The 20,756-nt window shown below is 49.4% G+C and overlaps 1 protein-coding gene across 3 annotated transcripts in view; it reads right to left on the bottom strand.

Moving 5' to 3' along the window:
- The window catches only part of ZNF423 (zinc finger protein 423), a 369,635-nt gene that overhangs the window by 230,738 nt on the left and 118,141 nt on the right, over positions 1–20,756 (bottom strand). For all 3 annotated transcript variants that reach the window (XM_030797375.1, XM_030797365.1, XM_030797370.1), the window contains exon 3: positions 10,954–11,154. In XM_030797375.1, coding sequence (XP_030653235.1) covers positions 10,954–11,050 — 97 coding nt within the window. In that variant the 5' untranslated portion in view covers positions 11,051–11,154. The remainder of the gene's footprint in view (positions 1–10,953; positions 11,155–20,756) is intronic.

The raw sequence follows: 20,756 nt of genomic DNA, 5'->3' as shown, positions 1-20,756 counted from the left end.
TAGCCAGTTATAATAAAGGACTCTTCTAGAACAACTCCCCTCTATTTGCCTCTTTTACCCCAAAATCAGGTCAGGATCCCAGCTGGAGGCTATTCCTATCCTCACCCACAGGCATTTCTCAAAGCTTTTGCAAACCTCAAATTGGTAGTAACCGAGATTGATTACTCAGGGAACACAATTTTCAGATCTTTATGCCCAACAGAATCCAGAATTAGCACAAGCACCTCCAGGAGAAAGGCAGCAGGGCCTCTCTGGGGGGCCCTGGCCTTTGCTTTTCCCGCCCAGGGGTGAGACAGAGGATAACGAGGGCAGGAAGTGCTGGCCTAATGAAAAAGCAGACCTGACGGGAAAGGAAGAGCAGCTCCACGTGACGGGCCCCGAGCTGGCTCAGTGACACTGAGGTTTTAGAGCTATACACTAATACACTGGGGGAAAAAACCTTATTATTGAAATATCTACAGAATAAAGAAAAGACCTTGTTAGTGCAATTTTAGAATACGTAGCTGCATCCCTCTTTCTCCCTCTGGCTGATGGCAGGTGATGTGGTTTTTTGGTAACACTTGGGTGATATAGTCTGGCTCTGTGTCCCCACCCAAATCTCATGTGGAATTGCAATTCCCAATGTTGGGGAAGGGGCCTGGTGAGAGGTGATTAGATCACGGGGGCAGATTTCCCCCTTGCTGTGCTGGTGATGAGTGAGTTCTCACAAGATGTGGTTGTTTAAAAGTGTGTGGCACCTCCCTCTCACCCTATCTCTCCTGATTCACCATGCTATGACCTCCTTGCTACCCCTTCACTTTCCACCATGATCGTAAGTTTCCTGAGGCCTCCCAGCCACGCTGCCTGTACAGCCTGAGGAAATGCAAGTCAATTAAAAACCTCTTTTCTTCATCAATTACCCAGTCTCAGGTAGTCCTTTATAGCAGTGTGAAAATGAACTAATATACTGGGTTTCTCAGGAATGCACGGGAGAGGTTCAGCATAGCTGGCTGATTTCAGAGTCGCCTCTCAACACCATCTGGGCATCTGAGCCACTCAGGCTCAAGGCTCTGACTAACTTGGTGGCTGCCCAGCCTCTCTCCAGCCTGGCCTGAGGCCTGGACATAATGTTGTAGGGGCCAAGCTGCTGGTGGATGCCACGAGGGCTTGACACACCGTTACCTCACCCTCCACCTCCCAGAGCACTGCCCCCAAAGGACCAAGCAGCAGAGGTTCAGGGGGACCATGGCTTTAAGTAACACCCAAGGTGGGGGCACAACTTCCATGAAGTTTGTTAGAATTCAAGGGTCAAAGTCACTCTTCCACAAGATGCAAACAAAGAAAAGGTCCAGTGCAAACGGTGTGAGGTCTGTGGGTCTGGAGACCTCAAAGACAGTGAGCTGGATGTGGCATTCCCAGAAGCACCCATGAGCCAGGCAGGAGCTGCATATACACAGGCACCTCCTGCCAGAGAACATGGGTGCCCTGCAGGCTGCACTAGTCCCCTGTCCACCCTGGGAGCTGCAATCCCACCTCCCCACCCCACCAGCAGTTAGCAGATAACCTCAGAGAGTGCTGGTTAAGCTACCACCTCCCTGTGTGACCTGGGACAAGTACTACCTCACTAAGGAGCCTGGTCCAATCAGTGCCCTGGCTGTGTTTGAGAGACTGATTCTGCCATTCTTTCAACCACATTCAAATGAAAAAGGTTTGAGGATATGCACACCAAGGATTCCGCTTCCCTAAAATTCTAAGATTACCTGACTAGACACTGTCAAAACCAAAAGTATTGGTTATCAATTGATAACTGATATCTGACAATCTGGCATTTCATTGCACTCTTTTACTACTTCCTATTTGTCTGCATGTAATTCCTACCTCCTAAAGAAGATGTCTGTGGCTCCTGACCACCATTCAGGGGAGCCCCTCCCCAGCTCTCAGGCCCAGTGGTCTGCATGCAGCTGCCCTGATTCCCCGCACCCAACACTGACCCTTGCTAACATGTATGTTGTCTCCCTGGCCGCATCATGGGTGGGGGTGAGTCTTGGTCCTGGCCATTCTACAGAGTCAACCTCAGGACTTCTACCCTGGCAATGGTAAGAGGCTGCTCATTCCATTGTCACTGCTGAGTCGAGAGGGTGGAGCCTGGAGGTGCTGGGGCACCTCTGCTGATGTATACACGGTGATGGGGTTCATTTCGACAGACTTGGGGCAATGTCTCTGGAGGCCCTGGAGGACCAAGTCTGAAGCCAGCCTTACATCTGCATTTCTCAGTTCCTGGAGTCAATGAATCCTCTATTTTCTGCTTGTCAATTTGAGCCAGGTCTCTATGCAGACAGCACATTAACTGAGGACCTACTATGTGCTGGCAGACAAAAGGATCACAGCAACTTTATCTTCCAGCTAGACTACGGATGGTTCCCCATCAGAAGCCATCAGAGAGCAGGGGGCAGACAATTTAGGGAAGGTTCCCACAAATGCCACCAGCCAAGCAGACCCAGGCTGGCCAGTGGTCCACCCTGCCCATCCACTTCCCTCCCAAGTGGAAGCCTGCTAGCAGGTCAGCATCTTCCTGAGAGCTATAGAGAATAACCTCTCTGTTCATCAAAGCCCCTCTTAAGGACACTAGAGAGGGAGGCTGTTTAAAGGCCACTACAGCACTTCATCACACAAGTCAAAGCATCCTTTTGAGAAGTGAACACCTTTTCCACTGAGCTACCTTTTATAATAGCCTCTGCATCCCTAGAGCCCAGACCCCTGCTAATAGTACACACTAAAGAAACACTTATTGAATGAATGGACCATCTCTTCCATCTCTAAACTTACCCTTCTGATTATATATTAATTGAGGACCTACTATGTCCAGAACTTCTGTTTTTTTCTATCTCATATCCCAAAGCACTGTGTCCGTGGCATTTCCACTTTCCTTACTGCACACACCCCTTTGCCTTGCAGGAGGGCTGTAGCCTCCTTAGCCCCAAGATCAAACATTCTTTGAGCACCTACTATGTGTTCTAGCCACAGGCCAAAGCAATTCTGTGGAGAGGGAAGGGAATAAGACCCCAAGCCTGGACATCATGGAACACAACCTGACCAGTGAGATGGTGTTGGCAAACTTTTTGATCTGTGCCATTCTGGTATTTTTAAAACGGTATTTCCTTATGGTTTAAATTTGCAGTTCCCTTACTATAAACGGGGCTCTAATTTTTTTTTTTTTTTTTTTTTTTTTTTTGAGACTGAGTCTCACTCTGTCTCCCAGGCTGGACTGCAGTGGCATGATCTCAGCTCACTGCAAGCTCCGCCTCCTGGGTTCATGCCATTCTGCCTCAGCCTCCCGAGTAGCTGGGACTACAGGTGCCCACCACCACGCCCGGCTAACTTTTTGTATTTTTAGTAGAGACAGGGTTTCACTGTGTTAGCCAGGATGGTTGCAATCTCCTGACCTCGTGATCCGCCCGCCTTGGCCTCCCAATAGATATTTTTTAAATATTTAGGATCCCACTAGTATTTCTTTCTCTGGTTCCATTTCTGTCCATTTCTGTAGTTTGCACATGGGAGATATTCAAAATATCTAACCACCAGTGTGGCACCAACGGATCAGAGATGGTGCAGACCTTGGGGAAGGCCAGGCATCTCAAGCAGGCTTGGCTGTGCCTCAACCCAGCCTTTGCCATGTTTTTTTGTGTTGATTTATTGGCTATTTTCTTAGCATTTGTAGGAGCTCCTTACACATTAAGGGAAATATCTTTCGCCTGTGATATCTGTCCCTGGCTTGATTTATTGTGGTTTTCACAATGTAGAAATTTTTTATTTTTATGTAGTTGAATGTTTTGACTTTGGTTTTATGGCTTCTGACACTGAGGTTATATTTAGAAAGGCCTTCCTCACTCTGATACTATTGAATTAAAATATTTAAAAGCTCTCTGTTTTCTTTTAGTATTTTAAAGTTTTCTTTTTATGTTTAGATTCCTGATCCACTTGGGATTGAGTTTGGTGTCAGGAGTGAGGGAAGGATCCAATTTCCTGTTTGGAGGATGGCCACCTCTTCATCCTAATCCCAGTTGCTGAGAGAGCCATCTGTCCTCCACTGTCGTGCAGGGACACCCTTCTCATACACTAGATTTCCAGTTGTATTTGGGTCCATTTCTGTTTCACACCACTTCGAATCCTTTCTGCTCCAGAGCAATCTGAGCTGGTTCCTGTCCCCACTCCCTGTTCCTTTTCCAGAAGATTCCTTCTGATGCCTGCATACCCACTTTTCCTTATGAGCTATAAATTCAGCACATCCATTTCTAAACAAATCTTACCATTGCTTTCATTAGCTAACAGTAAGCCAATAGGTTCGTTTAGAGGAAATTGGCATATTTATGATACTGAATCTTTCCACAAGAATAGGAATAAGGTCTCTTCTGTGTTCCCTGTCTTCCCCCAACCCCCACCCCACTGTAATTGATTTTGTTTGTCCTCTCCATGCCGTTTGAATGTTTCTTACTGGGTTTGCTCCCTGGTTTTTATACATTTTGTGGCTGACATAACGGGACCATTTCTTGCTCTGTGTTTCCTAACTGGAAGCTGTCTGCATGCAGGAAAACTCTTAAGGTGGGGGGCAGATATCAATTGTGCTCAAGCCCCCAGCCTTTTGCACCACATGAAGTCAGCTGACACCAAGGCCCCAAGTGCATTCCCTGTGGACAGAAGGAGCCTACACCCAGCACCTGTGTATCAGGTAGCACAGTGTCTGGCACTGGCCCCAGCCCCACGCTGCACGACCAAAACAGAGCCAGTTTGAGGAGCGTCGCAAGTCAATAAGGCAGGGAGCCCCTCATGCTGTTGGAGCAGGAAAGGGGCCTGAGCCGGCACACAAAGGCAAGCGCTGGCCAGCCGGCCGACAGCACACGGCTGGCAAAGGTGCCAGCTCCACACAGCCCCAGCCCTGTAATTGGGGCCCACAGGTCGCTCTGGCCACAGCTGAACAAACCAGGGTGTAATTAACTTTCCACCCGGCTTGTTGCACAGCAGCATTTCACCTTCGCCAGAAAAGGAGGGCCTACCTTTCACAGGGGCTAGGGAAACACTCTTTGGTCCCAGTCCTCAAGAAGGGATAGCGGAGAGGGGAGCCACAAAATTAACCCACCAGGAACACATTTTTTGCTGTTGCTCTTTGAACAGAGTCCTCCCTCTTGTTTTTTTGGAAGTTGAGCATTCAAAAAAGCCATCTGGAGTTTAGTTTGAAATCGCTCACAGTCCCCAATCTGTGTTCTCAAGCACAGGCAAGCTGTTCCGACCTCGGAGCTTGCCTTTACTGACAAGATCTGTAACCTTGAGCAAGATCCTCCAGCTCTCTGAGCCTCAGTCACCCAATTGCAAAATGAGGACGAATGGTAGAAAACAGTGCCTAGCTTTGGGAGGCCCAGTCAGGAGGATTGCCTGAGGCCAGGAGGTCATGATCAACTTAGGCAACATAGCAAGACCTCATCCATACAAGAAAAAATTAAAAATGAGCCAGGCGTGGTGGGGCACCCCTGTAGTCCTAGCTCAGGAGGCTGAGGCAGGAGGATCACTTGAGCACAGGAAGTCAAGGCTGCAGTGAGCTACAAATGGCACCACTGCACTCCAGGCTGGGCAACAGAACAAGATCCTGTCTCTTAAAAAACTAATTAATTAAAAAAATAAAGACAGTGTCACCTTGGACACCAAAGGTGATTGTTATAAAGACTAGGTGAGATGATTCATTCATTCAACAAACATGTTGAATTCTGCTCTAGCGCTAGGCTAGAACATAACGGGAAACAAAACAGGTATGGCTGTTGTCCTCATGCAGCTTAATAGTAGGGAGGGAGATGGGTGAGAAACACGTGAAAGACAATTACAGAAAGGGATGGGCGCTCTGGACTGTGTGGGCATGGGGGCTGCAGAGGGCCAGCAGGGAGGGCTGCAAGGCGTGTGTTCCAGGCAGAGTCCCATAGTGCCTCGCGGGCTGTGGGCACTGAAAATACAAAGAATGTCAGGACTACAGCCCTTGCTGTAGTGTGGAGGAGGCAACACCTGCTCACACATTTGCCCCCAGCACCAGACTGCCAGCCCCTGGAGGGCAGCACGCACCCCATCTGCTTCAGAACCACCTCTCTAGGGCCTGCCAGGAGCCTGGCCCAAGTCAGAGATCAGGGAACGGAGCTGAAGGGAAGACACCAATGCTGAGCTCCGAACTGGTCCTGAAGGTGATTTCTATTCCAAGGCAAGTGCCTGGAGCCCGCGGTCTTACTACCTACAACGAAAAGCCATATCAGGCCAGCAGCCCCTTTAGCAAAGAGGCCAAAGACCCCAAAAGCTGTCAAGTCCTCCAGCCCTGGGGACCTGGGCTGGCACGTTCAGGACTGGCACAGCACAGACCCCTGCTGACAGCCCACTGTGGACACTCTGAGGAATGGCACTAAGAAAGTCAGATCTCAAGCATGACAGCGCAGACGGAGCACCCACACACCCTCCAGCAGCCAGTCTCTTAATTCAGGCCAAAGCAGGGGTCAACATAAATTGCAGTGTCTTTAAAAGGGAGTATTTGCACCAGGAAGTGATAAATCCAGACTACAGGCCCACAGGTGACTGGCTTCAGTGAGCACATAAAAAACCACCATCAGCCCATGGGCAAACCAAACCTCTTGCACCTGCTTCTACGGTACCCCAGGCAGTTCCTAGAGAAACTTTCTAAAGCAGTCCAAGTCCTCCTGGCCCCTAGAAGATGATGACAAACACCCCCTGCTGGAGTTTAAAGGACCCAAATTTGCTTGGCCAACGCTTCACAAATTATGACGTTATTTGTTCCAACGTGATTTAAATCAGTGAGACCTGAATTGACAGGGACTGCCCATCCTTGGCAATTCAGACAACCACCAAATCCTTTGCCATTTCCTGACTTGGTGCCCACAAACATGTCTCCATTAGGAACAGAGAAGCCCATCACACTTACCCAGTCAGTCCCTATCTACACTGTGGCAAAAAGCCTCATCTATAGACATCTTAGTCTAAATTTAATATTTTCATAGAGTATGGACACAGTACCTGCAACCCAATCTTCCTGCCCTTGAGTATTTAAAAGACAGAGCTCCCCCCAGCAAAAAAAAACAAAGAAAAATGGAGAAGACCAGGTAACCACATGGGAACCCATTCATAACATGTTATGTGACAAACACAGAACGTAAAAACGTATGTGCTCACAACCCCAAGCATGCGAACGTGTGGCATCCTGTGGCCAGGGGCTGGAGAGGAACAAAGAAAAATCAAACAGACATCGGGGGGGAGAATGAATGGAGAGGACTGGATTTTTGCTCTTTTCAGTTTGTGTCATAAAAATGCAATGTTTGATACCTTATAGGTTTAAGGTTGGTTTCTCCTCAGACACAAATGAGAGCGAGAGGGAGAGAGAGGAACAGGACTTGATGGAGTTGTCCGAGATCTTAAAGTCCACGCTTCAACAGCTCATGGGCCCGGCATGCCACTCCTGCTGAGGAACAACAGAGAGGTGCCTTCTCGAGCTCCCAACTGGAAATGAAGGCTCCTTAGTGCAGGGGCCGGGCTCCAGGTTGGGGATGGGGGGGTCTTCCATCGTGGCCATTCTGGCATGAAGCTCCCCTCCCACCCCTGAGGGGTGAGCATCCTCCCACCTTAGAAAACCCCCAAATCTCACCACAGCACTCTCCCAGATTCTGAGGGAGCAAAATGCTGCCCCCAATCTCCCCCTCAACACCACCCCAACTGCTGTAGAAAGACACAGAAGCAGTTTTCAGGAAGAGCCACATTCACAGTCACCACCCACAAACACACCCCCGACACCCCAACACACAGCGCTCTCCCCAGAAGGCCAATGGCTCACAAGGGCTGACCCTGCCAGGACACACCCATTTGAGGAGGCGTGTGCTGCCTCCACGTTCCAGCAGCAACAGTCCCTATGAGGGGGAGGGTTGTTCACACCCCAGGTCACGATTCCTGAGGAGCAGACTCTCTGCCCCAGGCCAAGCGGGCAGACCCTCTGGTTCCCACAGAAACATCTGCAGGGCACCGTGGCCTGCCCAGCCTGCGCCCAACGCAACCCTCTCAGACACGGTCTCTGCTGGGCTTCTATCGAGTGACCAGTGGTGAGCGTCCAGCAGACCCATCAGCCTGGCCAGGGGGAGCCTGAGATTGCACATTTATATCAGTTCCAAACCTTTAAATCAGAGGCCAATTTTCCAACAACATCTTATGCTAAAGCCCCAGGTATAAAACAGACTTTTAAGGTGAATCGCTCTGACTGGACTGGACATCAGCGCCCCCTCAGTCTGACAGGCCCCAATACTCACCCCTATGCCCCAAACACACCACACCATAGCCTCAGAGATAATTCTGGGAACACAGTTCGAAAACCACTGCACAATGGAAGGGTGTGGAGGCATTCCAGGTAGGGAACTGTTTTGAATAATACATACGCAATTCCCGGTGGTTTATCCCATCATTGGGTAATCCTAAGAACCCAAGACCTGTGGGAAAATAACTCCTCACACATCTAGGAAACTATCCCAGGCTGGGTCACGCCTTTACTGGGCGGTAATGAATTTCTCAGGGATGTGCTTAGGCAAGGTTGTTTCCCTCACTCTTTCAAGGAATTTCTGACTCCCCTCCAATGCTCCAGGGTTTGGGGGTATTCCTAGCTGCTGCGTCCCCACGGAGGTCATTAGCAGGGTCCTGTTAGGAAGCGGGCAGGAGTGTCGGTGGATACCACCAGCATCAGTAAGGGCAGCTGGGGACCCTGCAAACAGGGCTGCCATGGATTTCACCTGGAGTCAGAGGCTGATGAGAGAAGGGTTTGCCACTGGGAGGAGGATCCTTCCTGGGGACCAAAGCACAATTAGCTACCAGTTCTTATTTCTGGCTCAGACCCCCACATATAGCCCAGTTTCACCGTATCCTTTCTCCATCTAGAAATGCCACCTTTTTTTTTTTTTCCTTTTTTGAGACGGAGTCTCACTGTGTCGCCCAGGCCAGAGTGCAGTGGCATGATCTCGGCTCACTGCAACCTCCGCCTCCCGGGTTCAAGCGATTCTTTTGCCTCAGCCTCCCAAGTAGCTGGGACTACAGGCATGTGCCACCACGCCCGGCTAATTTTTGTATTTTTAGTAGACATGGGGTTTCACCATATTGGCCAGGCTGGTCTTGAACTCCTGACTTCGTGATCCGCCTGCCTCAGCCTCCCAAAATGCTGGGATTACAGGCATGAGCCATTGTGCCCAGCCCAAAATGCCACCATTCTTAAAAGTGAGACTGAAAGACAGGAGAATCTCCTTGATTTGAAGGGCTGGAGGAAGGGGCAGCCTCTAAGAGCTGCAGGGACTCACGTAAGTACAGCTTAGCAGAAGGCCTGGGGCCCCACTCTAACAACTACACAGAATGGCCTATTCTCTTGCATTTAGAAAATAAAGAGAATAACTTTTCATTAGATTAATTAGTTGATTGTAAAGTAAGTGGCAATATTTCATTCTCTTATAGTTAAGATTCCATGTTAATTCTTGGCTAAATCAAGAAACATACCAACATCTATAATATTATTCCTCAAGTAGGATGAGGGTCAATAGCCCAGGGTCCAGAGGAAGTCCTAGCTTGGGCACCAAACAGCTATGTGACCTTGGCCAAGCAATCACCTTTTCCTCCCTTTGCCCTAGTATTTCCCTTGGGGAAGTGAGGAGACTTAAAAAGCTAATCTCATAGGTCCCTTCCAATTCTGATTTAGAATTGAAAATTAACCATCACCTCTGCCTCTGGTTGCAATATCATAAATTCCAAATGACTGGGGTTTGCATTACTGGGCCCCAAAATGTCCAAAACTGTAAGATTCTTCTTAGGTCTATTATTATTATTATTATTTAAATATCTGTTCCTCCAGAGGTTGAGAATGAGGACTTGGTCTAGCCAGTGCTGTGCAGGCACAGGTGTCACTAGAGGGCAAATCATAGCAGTTCCCCAAACACTTAGTTTCAAAATTCCAAGATGATATGAGGAGTAGAAAAAGTGAGAGCTTTGGGTGCCAATCTAATCCCTACCAGTAAATGTTCCCCTCAACAGGTGACGGGTTCCCTTTAGAATGCAGGCCTGAGATTTCAGGCCTTCTTCCACAAACCAGTATCCAAGGAGTTTCATCAACAACCCTGATGGAAGATGGTCTCTCAGGAAGACTGTGTAAGGAACACAGGTCCTACAGACTCCCTCTGCAGATCTCAGAGCCCAGAAATGTGTCATCCCTGTAGCATGGCTGCCACATCCCAGGGAATGCACATGCCCTCTGACTCCCCACCCCAATCACCCCAGACAAATACACATATACACACACAACTCCTGAAGTCTTCAGTAGCTCCTAGAAAACTGGTCTTACACACCCTCTCCAAGGCACCGAGTAAATGGAGAAAAGAGCTCCAGTCAAATCTAGCAGAAGCAGCTCCCAGCTACCCTTCTCCTCCTACTCAGAGAAGCGTGAGGTCAAGCACAGAGTTGGAATCAGGTCCCTTTTTCACGGGCTGTCCTTGGCCTTTGAAATTCTCCTCGTCCCATCACAAGCTCTGCCTCAGAGCTTACTCCTTTACGCAGCTTTCCACACTTAAGCTGCTTAACTCTGCACTAACAACCTCTTAATTACTGCGTTTCCAAAAGGCCTTCCAGAAATTCAAGGTGCAGATCCACCCATTCATGGCGTGAGTACCAGAGCACAGCTTGCGGGGAGAGGGGGCCAGGACAGAGCACCACCATCTAATTCCTGCCTGCCGGAAAGCTGTTGCTTTTATTTTTAATTGTATTTAAAAGGCGGATACAGGGTACCCAAGACACCACAATAAAATGACATTAACTGTAAAATTACATTATTAATTCTTTAATCTCACTTGAGGCTTCAAGCTGTTGCTATGTCCAATTACCCGTGTAACCACCTGTCAGAGTCCCGGGGCTATTTTGCATTACCTCCAGGACAGCGGTGTGCCCGGTGGTCCGTCAGGTCTGCCAGAGACTCGAAGTCCTGCTGACAGTGATCGCAGGTGTAAATTGATTCATCCTCCATGTCTTCATCATCCTCATTTCTCTCCTCTTGACTTGTCACGCTGTTCCTGTCTTCCAGCGCACGGCTGGTTTTCCGATCGCACTCCGGCTCTCCTTCTAGGCCTCCTGCCAACAGGAAGAATACAGTCCATGTCAGCTGATGGGGTCTTGGGAAAGGGTTTTAAAAGAATCGCCCGGCATTTATTAAGATACATTTAATTACTCTACCTCCCGGGGTCCATTATCCTTGACACCTCTCAGTATATTAATAGATGGGGTTTTTTTGTAGCATGTGGTGCCATAATTCTCAACTAGATTCTTTAATTCTTGGTGCAAATCATCTAGGGGGATTTCCTGTCATCTCCCCTCTGTGCACGGATGCTGGGGGCCGTGACCCATCAGAGAGGTGAAAAATCTTAGTATTTTGTCTCCTAAAAACCAGATTCGGTTACACACCTTTTTAAAGCCCCCATCAGCTATTCCTAACACACCTAAACTTTTAGTTTTCCCCACAGGCTTGAAATTTAGAGCTGGGAGATCTCTTAGCCAAGTTCACCTTCCACACAACAGGCCTCCCAGGGCAGTGACGTTGGCTCAGTTCTTTGCAAAGATGTCCAACTCTGAAATAAAGGAAGTACACATTTGAAGAACCATGGATGGTCGAATCTCAAGCTTAAAATATATCCAGGCTGGGCATGGGAGCTCACACCTATAATCCTAGCACTCTGAGAGACCAAGGTGGGAAAATTGCTGAAGGCCTGGAGTTTGAGACCAGCCTGGGCAATATAGCAAGACTCTATCTCTACAAAAAAAAAAAATTTTTTTTTAATTAGCCTGGAATAGTGGTGTGTGCCTGTAGTTCTAGCTACTCAGGAGGATTGCTAGAGACCAGGAGTTCGAGGTTACAGGGAACTATGATCGTGCCACTGTACTCCAGCCTGGGCCTAGACCCTATCTCTAAAAAATACAAAATAAAATAAATAGCGTCACCTGTGACCTGGTACAGGCCTAGACAGTGAGAATCAGTCTTGGAATGATCTCACTGATTTCTTTAAAATAAAACAGCTACTATGCTTAGCACTGTGCAGAGAGTGGCCAACCTATAGGGAAAAGTGAATTCGTGATCATAATGATGCCTTGCAATTGTGCTTTGTTCGGTGCTTCTTCAAAGCCACCATTATATATACACAGCCCCATTTCACAGCCTTGCATATCCTAAACTCAAAGAAGGCTCAAAGGACCATGTGATCCAACCCCCTGCAGAGAGGGACAGCTTTGTTATTTCCATCTCACAGGTAAGGTACCTGGCATCCAGCCAGAAGAAGCAACGGCCCAAGCACCTTACAGAGGCTCAGCTCAACTTTATGACTCCTGGTCTAGTTCACTTCCCTGCACAACTGTGGGAAATGGAGCACAGCCCCAATCTTACAGATTAATAAGACACACCAGGAACTTGTAAATCAAAGTGCAAAAGCGCATGGTAAATATAACACACAGAATATATCAGTAATCCTTATAAATGTCAATGGATAAAATGTGTCTGTTAAAATGCAGAGACCCTCGGATTGGAAAATAAAAGTGTGTGTTGTCTGTTCCTACAGCCCATCCTGGAAAACAGATCTACTCATCCGGAAATTAGCTGCACTGATTTAAATCAAAGAGAGATCTTATCATCGATAAAGGTGTTTTTGAAAGCATATATACATATGCAAAATTGCGTGCATGTGCACCTGTATGTACGTGTGTACATGCAACATCACAGTTACAGGAAAAGGCTCAGTGCACAACCTGCAAACCCCTGAGGGCGGGCGCCAAAGCAAGAAAGAGAGACACGAAGCAAAGAATGCACTCAATTCAAGGTGGAAACCACAGTCCTATGAATATTTCAATTTGGAAACAGATAATGTTATAAAGGCTCTATTTCTCCCATCTGCACAGAACATGCCCTTCCACGCACCCGACATCAAGAACCTGGGAACACAAATCGGCTCATCGGAAAGCCAGCTGCTTCCTTCCAAGGCAGGGAACGTTGCACGACACGCCGACTGGAACTGCGCGGAGGCAGTAAAAATCAATGTTTCCATTTGTGGCCCATCAAAACATCTCTCTTCTTACCAATTAAGGGATGTACAGTTTTTAGGTTCTTTTATTATCAGAACGCGCCAACTTCTGGCAAGACAGAAATCCCATTAAAAGCCAGGCAGCATATTTATCTCAGGGAATCTGATCTGCTGCTGCGGTGAGGGCAAGAAATAGAAAGCAAAGAAATGAGAAATATCATTTGGAGCCTTCGATATTATAAGTCATCACACAACCATGGTTACACAGTCAAGTGCCCATCTCCGAAATTCCTCATTTACAGTCTTTCTTTAATAAAAAAAAAAAATGTTCTGTAGAAAGGGAAAATAAAAGAGCCATAATTCTGGCTTTATCTACTACACCGACTCTCCAGATAATAAGTTACAATCAGCACCACACTTGTGCTACTTTACTTAACACACAATTTAATAGACATATTTAAATTATCCCCTCGTTATTTTTTTGCCGTATTTACTTGGCAGCACTTTCTATAATAGCTCATCTAATCCACAACTGGAACCACAAACATCACAATGCATTTGATCTCTTTAAATCTGGTACATCCTGTTGACTCGGGAGTAGATAAATCAGAATGTCAACTCTCAGGTTTTTATAAGGCAAAAACCCATAAAGTCATCCAAGAGTATAAATCTGTTTTAAGCAACTGTCACCTCCCCTACGGCCAGCTACTAATGGGAAGGGAGGGTGGCTGTGCAGAAAGGGACGGAGACGGAGGCGAGCTCAGGCCACACAAAGGCGCAGACCTCATCCTCTGGGCTCCCAAGGGGTCCCAGCCTGGCCCTCAGGAAGGTGACACAAGACAGCGAAGACTCGGGCCTGAAGAAGTTTTGGGGAATGGGACTTCCCTGAAGACCCAAGGGCCCCTCTGCTGATTCAGCAGAATCAGGTGCTGGAGAACAGGAAGGCCTCCAACCCAGGCAGGGTTTGCCTCTTGCAAGGCACTTTCATGCCCAGGAGTTTCTGAACCTCACCGTAAGACAAAAGAATAAATGGTGTTATTTTTCCATTTGCAGATGAGAAAACTGAGTCTCTGCAAGGCCACCCAAAGCCATGCCAGGATCGAATCTATACGTTCACGTGTTCATTAAGCAGCACACCTTTCCTGAAGTCCCAGGGCCTGTTGGAGCCCCAAGCTCTCTAAGGTCCAGGAGGCAGGAGTTCTAAGAACAGGGAGCTCCAAGGACATCAGTCCTACCTGGAAACCCTCTGGGGTTCCTCTTTTCCAGGCCCACCTGATCGGTTGCTTCATAAGTCCTGGGCATGGAATGAATGATTGGATCTTCCCTACTCCTTCAACCCAGCCCTGCCTGTCCTGTGTGCTGCTCTGTCCAGCCCCAGAGGCCCCCCAACTGGTCCCTGTCCTGAGTCTGGACATCACCTGTGCAAACTCAGAGAAGGTAGGGCCCAGAGGCCCAGCACCTGGCCCTGCCTTGTGAGTCCCATCACAAGTGCTGGCTCATTTCTATGACCTGGGCTAGAACTGTAGCTCACTGGTTCCTCCAATCACCCCAGAGCCCAGTGAAGCAACTTCAACCCCGAGGAGAAGGCCAATGGCTCAATGCTTTTCTGCAGAAGCCTCCAGGGCTGGGGAGAGCTTCCCGAAAACAGCCTGCTGGCTCCTTTCCCTCTGGCTCCTCCCCTGTCCTCCTGGGGGCTGTCTGCAGCAGCATGAAGACAGCTCTCTCAGGGAAGGCCCGAGCCAAACAGATTTCAAATCAGGGACCTCTCCCTCAGGGCCATGTGCGTGGGACAGAAACCAAACCAGTGCTATGAATGCTGACTGTCAGTCCAGCTGACAAGATTCCCTACCTCCCAGAGCTCATGCTTTCCACGATGGACAACTGTTTTCTGATGTGCACACCTGCATCCTTTTGTCCAGGCATCCCCCAAGAACAGTGAGCATTGATTACGCACTCAATGCTTAATCAAGTGCAGGCACCTTACGAGTTGATGCCATCATATCCCCATTTTACAGGTGAGGAAAGCAGAGCTCTGGGAAGTGACAGAGCTTAAGTGAGGCCACAGAGAAGTGGTGGGGCCGAGTTTCAAGCCCACTGCATGTGACTCTTAACCACTCTACTACATGGTTTCCTCACAGCAAGACACAATGAACACCTGAGCCAGGTGTTGGGAGTTTGTAAAACCCCTCGAAGTCCCATGTAGGGTCCTGGTCACAGCCCCTAAGGTTCAGCAATGGCTCTGCTGACCTCTCTCACTTATCGCCCACCTCCACAGCCTTGAAGGTCATCTTTCAACCCCATAAACTGCCAAGTCTCTTTGGTCCAGGGCTTCCCACTCCTGATCTCCAGCAGGAAGATTTCCGTTAAGTCTTCACACAGCTCCCAAAGATCTCCACCAGCCTGGGCACCTACGAAACTCAGGGCCCCATTACTCCTTCCCCAGGGCTCTCTTCCCTTTGCAGTCAGAGCTCTCAGCATCACGTGCACTCATGCTTTTGTGGGCTAATTTGTCTACTCTCTCTCTCTCTCCCTGTGGCAGGCTGTATTTTCCCCAGACGGCCACAGCAATATCTCCCACCCCACCTGCCCTTCTGCAGGGAGACCTGGACTCCCCCATCATAACGAGGGACTGAATTCTCCTCCACAGTCCCCCTCGGGGCTGGCCAGACTCAGTGGCTCCTTGACCAACAGGATGCAACAGAAGTGCTATTCTAGACTTCTGAGGCTAGGTCAGAAGGAGGCTTGCAGCTTCTCCCTGTGTCTCCTGGGACACTCCCCCTTCAAGCCCAGCAGCCATAATATATGAAGCCCGAGCCACATGGAGAGAGAGCACATGGGGGCTCCAGTCAACAACTCCCAGCTTCCAGCACCGACTTCAGCCATGGGAGCACACCATCTTGGATATCCCACCCCAAGAAGCCTTTGGATGACAGCAGCTCCAAACACCATGCGGCTGCAACCGTACAAGAAACACCCAGTGAGACTGCCAGCTGAACCCAGTTAGCTCATAGTACTGTGAGAAGTAGTAGTAAATTATTGCTTCAGGCCATTACATTTTGGGATGGTTTGTTACTTAGCAATGGATAGCCGACCTTCTCGCCCCACACCAGACTATAAGCTCCATGAGGGCAGGAGCTGTGTCTAATTTAGCTCAGTGCCACCTCCCCCCAACCCTGGCATACAGATGGACATATAGTAGGGGCTCAATAAATGTTGAATGAATGGATGAGTGAATTAATTGATTGGTTTCAAAAAAGCAGGCATCTGAATCCCCACACAGGTGGAGGCAGAAGGAGGGGAAGGGGCCACAGTGCAGTTTATTGTCTGACGATAAGTATTAGATTGAACCATATAAAGGTGCCATCTTTTTAGGTCAAAAAAGTTGAATATTGGCAATCTCAAATGGCTCGACCTCACATATGCTGAGGTTGCCCTGTCCTGCCAGCTTCTTCCTGCGGCCAGGAGGAAGAGGGTACACCCACACCAGGAAACCCCACTACACCACACCCACCCAAACCTAGCTTCCCTGAACCCAAGATATGGACTTGGGGGACTTTCTATGAGCAAAGAGAGGCAATAACAAAACCTTTCGCCTCAATCACGTTTCACTGGAAAGCAGTGAATTTTCAGCTGGTCACAATGGCTTACGCCTGTAATCCTAGCACTTTAGGAGGATGAGACAGGAGAATCTATCGAGTTTGAGACCAGCCCAGGCAACACAGTGAGACCTCATCTTTACAAAAGTTTTAAAAATTAGCCAGGCATGGTGGTACATGCCTGTGGTCCTAGCTACTTGAGAGGCTGAAGCAGGAGGATCGATTCAGCCCAGGAGTTGGAGGCTGCAGTGAGCCGTGTTCGCACCACTGCACTCCAGCCTGGATAACAGAGCAAGAGTCTCAAAAAATAAAGTAAAAGTAGTGAATTTTCCCACCCTGCTGAGCTACTGCCCTTAAGAAAGGGCTTGCATTCAAGATGATGACGTTGAGAGCAGACAGCGGACCCTGCACAAACACTGTGCAGCAAGACAGCTGGCCCCATGCCCTCTGGAGGGAAGGAGCAGTAGAGGCCTTGCCAGGGACAGAGGGCCTTGCCAGGGACAGAGGGAGGTGGCACAGCCTCCCCTACACCCTGAGGGGATGCTGAGTATGGTGTGAGCATCTCCCGGTACCATTTTACATTCACACTGCCCCATTTCGATGAGCACAGGAACTCTATGTGGTAGGTACAATGGATATCCCCATTCCACAGGTAGGTGCAATGGACTCGCCCACTTTGTCAATGAGGAAAACAAAAGCAAGGCTCAGGAGCCCATTCAAAGCACGTGCCAGGAAAGGCAGAGCGGGATTTGTATCCAGGTCTTCTGACTCTAGATTCTGACTCCTTTTTTTTTTTTTTCCCGAGACAGAGTTTCACTCTGTCACCCAGGCTGGAGTGCAATGGCGCAATCTCAGCTCACGGCAACCTCCGCCTCCCAGGTTCACGCGATTCTCCTGCCTCAGCCTCCTGAGTAGCTGGGATTACAGGCAAGCACCATCATGCCTGGCTAATTTTTATATTTTTAGTAGAGACAGGGTTTTGCCATGTTGGCCAGGCTTGTCTCAAACTTCTGATCCACCTGCCTCGGCCTCCCAAAATGCTGGGAATACAGGTGTGAGCCACTGCACCCAGCTGATCCTAGCTCTTAACCACTATACAGAAAGGCAGAAAGGGAATGCCTGCAAAATCACGGGGCAGGGGACAGCTGGCTGGGTCCACTGCCAGGAAAAGGGGAATGGGGAAGAGGCCCCAGGGGACCAGACGGTCCACAGGCTGCCAGGTCTGAGAACAGGACATTTCCTACCTTCTCAGCAGGGCTTCGAGAGGTCATGATCCAGGGCTGCCAGGGCCTCACCCTCCCAAGGGCCAGCTAGGAAAAGATCAGCCAGTGTCGGCCCCTGGCCAGCACACGAATCAGAAAGAAACCCACCCAGAAGGATGCCTCTTCCTCGCCCTCGTGTCCCGGGAGTCAGCTAGTCAGCATGGAGCCCTGGGCACACTGAAAACGTCCCAGCAACCATCAGAGGTCCCACCTCTGGGGCCGCATGGCTGAGTATCCACAAGATGGAGGCAGGGGGCCAGGAGCTGCCTCCATGCACCCGAGACAGAGAGACTCAGGACAGAGCTTGAGAGACGTGAGACAGACCAGGGTCAACAATCACACGCACTCACCCATTCTTTCCTTCATTCTTTCCACAAATATTTATTAAGTGCCTACTGTGTGCCAGGCATAACACATGCACATTTGCTACAACATACGGGGTGCTCCCCAACCCTATTTATCTTGGCGGCCTCAAAGCCCACACAAAGGCTGGCACAGAAAAGATGCTTAATAAATATGGGGTGGGCGAATGAGTGATTAGATGAATAAATGAATGCCCAAGAGGACACGCTAAGTAGTAAGAGCCAGCATTCGGGGCTGGGGCTGGTCGGGGACCCAGGTTCCAGTCTTAGCTCCAGTACCCCTCAGCCCCCAACCATGAGTGACCTTAACCAAGGCAAGTCCCCTACCTGAGCCTCTGATTCCTCATAGGCCCAAAAGGAGCCTGAATCTCATGAAAGCCATCCTCTCCAACCTCACAGTGGGGAGGCGGGGCTCACCTGAATGCATGGCCACTATGAGACAGGCACGCAGCTCAGCTCCACATCAGGGGTTATAGGAGCCTTGTCGGGTTTCGAGGAGATAGGGAAGGCCAGGGCAGGGATGGGTGGGAGGAGGAAGGGTGCAGGGGAGAAGGGAGACCAGTGGAGCGGAGAGAGTGAGAGAGCCAGGAACACTGCCAGGTGAGAGTGAGAGGGCAGCGGGGTCAGCAGGACCAGCAGGGCCATCAAGCCCTGGGAAGGCTTCCCCACCTCTCACTTCTTCTCCCAATCAGATTTGGATGGGAGACCATACCATCCACCCCTGCAGAAAGCAGAACCACCAGGCGTCACATTCTAGGCGCATCCAGGGGTTACCAGAGAACCCAACTGTACAGGAGCCATCGGGACACTGGGGTAGAGGAGTGCAGTGGAGCTGATGGAACCAAGTTGTTGAAATAAAGACAGTCATTAAGTAATGACACATACAAGCAGCAGATGGCTGGATGCATGTTCCAGGGACTGTCGAGGATGACAGAGAAAAAACAGAAAAGAATCACAGGCTCTGAAGCCAGCCTGTCTGGGTTCAAATCCACACTCCACCATTTAGCAGCTGGGGAACCATGAACAAGTCACTTGCCCTCTCTGGGACTCATTTAATTAAGTCACATAATTTTAATAAGGTGATATATACAAAGCCGGATGCTTGGCTCACAGTACAGCTTGAGACAATGGTAGCTGGTGAGCACTGTCTTGCTGCTGCATTATGATTCACACCAACATGTGTAGCATCGCGGTGCAGACAAGAGCTGGAGGCGTCAAACCTGGAGGGGTCTGGCAGGAGGGCTCACATGCTCCTGAGGATGCAGGAGGACGAGGAATGTCAGGGCACGGGCCCTCTTGCAAGGCATGAAAATGTCCATGCATACCAAAAGAAAAAAAATCCACTCCACCAGGAGAGAAAAGTCCTGGGTCCAAGTGTGAATCCTCCCCTTCCCAGACTGCGACCCTAAGTAAGGTGCGAGCCACCTCCTCCGTGAAGGCGTGTGATCAGCTTACAATCCACAAGCCCACTGTTTCTGTGCCTGCCCTCTGTAGGTGGCTGAGGGAAAAACGGTCCAGGAAGATACCTACTATTTCCAAAGTCTTTATTTACCCTGGAGCAACACGGGTTTTTTTGGGGTTTTTTTGTTTTTTTTTTTTTTGGAGACAGGACCTTGGTCTGTCACCGAGGGTGGAGTGCAGTGATGCGATCTCGGCTCACTGCAGCCTCGAACTCCTGGGCTCAAGCAATTCTCCCATGTCAGCCTCCCGAGCAGTCAGGATTACAGGTGCACCACCAGACCCAGGTAATTTTTTTCCCCCAAGACAGAGTCTTGCTGTGTCACCCAGGCTGGACCGCAGTGGTGCAATCTCGGCTCACTGCAACCTCTGCCTCCCAGGTTCAAGTGATTCTCTTGCCTCAGCCTCCCGAGTAGCTGGGATTACAGGCACCTGCCAACACACCCGGCTAGACCCAGGTAATTTTTAAAATTTTTGTAGAGATGGGGTTTTGCTATGTTGCCTAGGCTGTTCTCAAACTCCCAGCCTCAAGTAATCCCACCTCGGCCTCCCAAATTGCTGGGATTACAGAAGTGAGCCACTGTACCCTGCCGACATTTCTTTTTCATAAAAAAAAATATCCTCCTCCCTAACAGCCTGCACGTTTCCTAAAAACATGTTCCCGAGGGCAAGATGCCTTTTCTGAACCTGGGCACCAGGTCAAAGTCCTGGCTTAGCCTCTGCTCAGTGTTCGTTTGGGCCCTGCTCTTAGAGAAGAACCCTCTCCTCCATGAACACTCTCTCAAGCAGGCCCCAGGAGGGGTGTGGCCAGGGCTTGGCAAGGAGCCCACCAACCCCAATTCCGCACTCTGCTTGTGCATCCATTGCTGGCCCCAAATTCCAAAAGGCAGCCATTATTTATCTTCAGGTTTAAAATATTTGCAGTGCAGGCAGCGGGGTAACATTTAACACTCAGCCTAAAGGGTCCCCTTGGCAGCAGAGCTCTAGGCA

This window comes from Nomascus leucogenys, chromosome 2 (genome assembly GCF_006542625.1).
Source record: "Nomascus leucogenys isolate Asia chromosome 2, Asia_NLE_v1, whole genome shotgun sequence".
In the NCBI taxonomy this organism is placed as follows: Eukaryota; Metazoa; Chordata; class Mammalia; order Primates; family Hylobatidae; genus Nomascus; species Nomascus leucogenys.
Note: the sequence above shows the minus strand (reverse complement) of the source record. Positions and strands in the feature narration are given on the sequence as shown.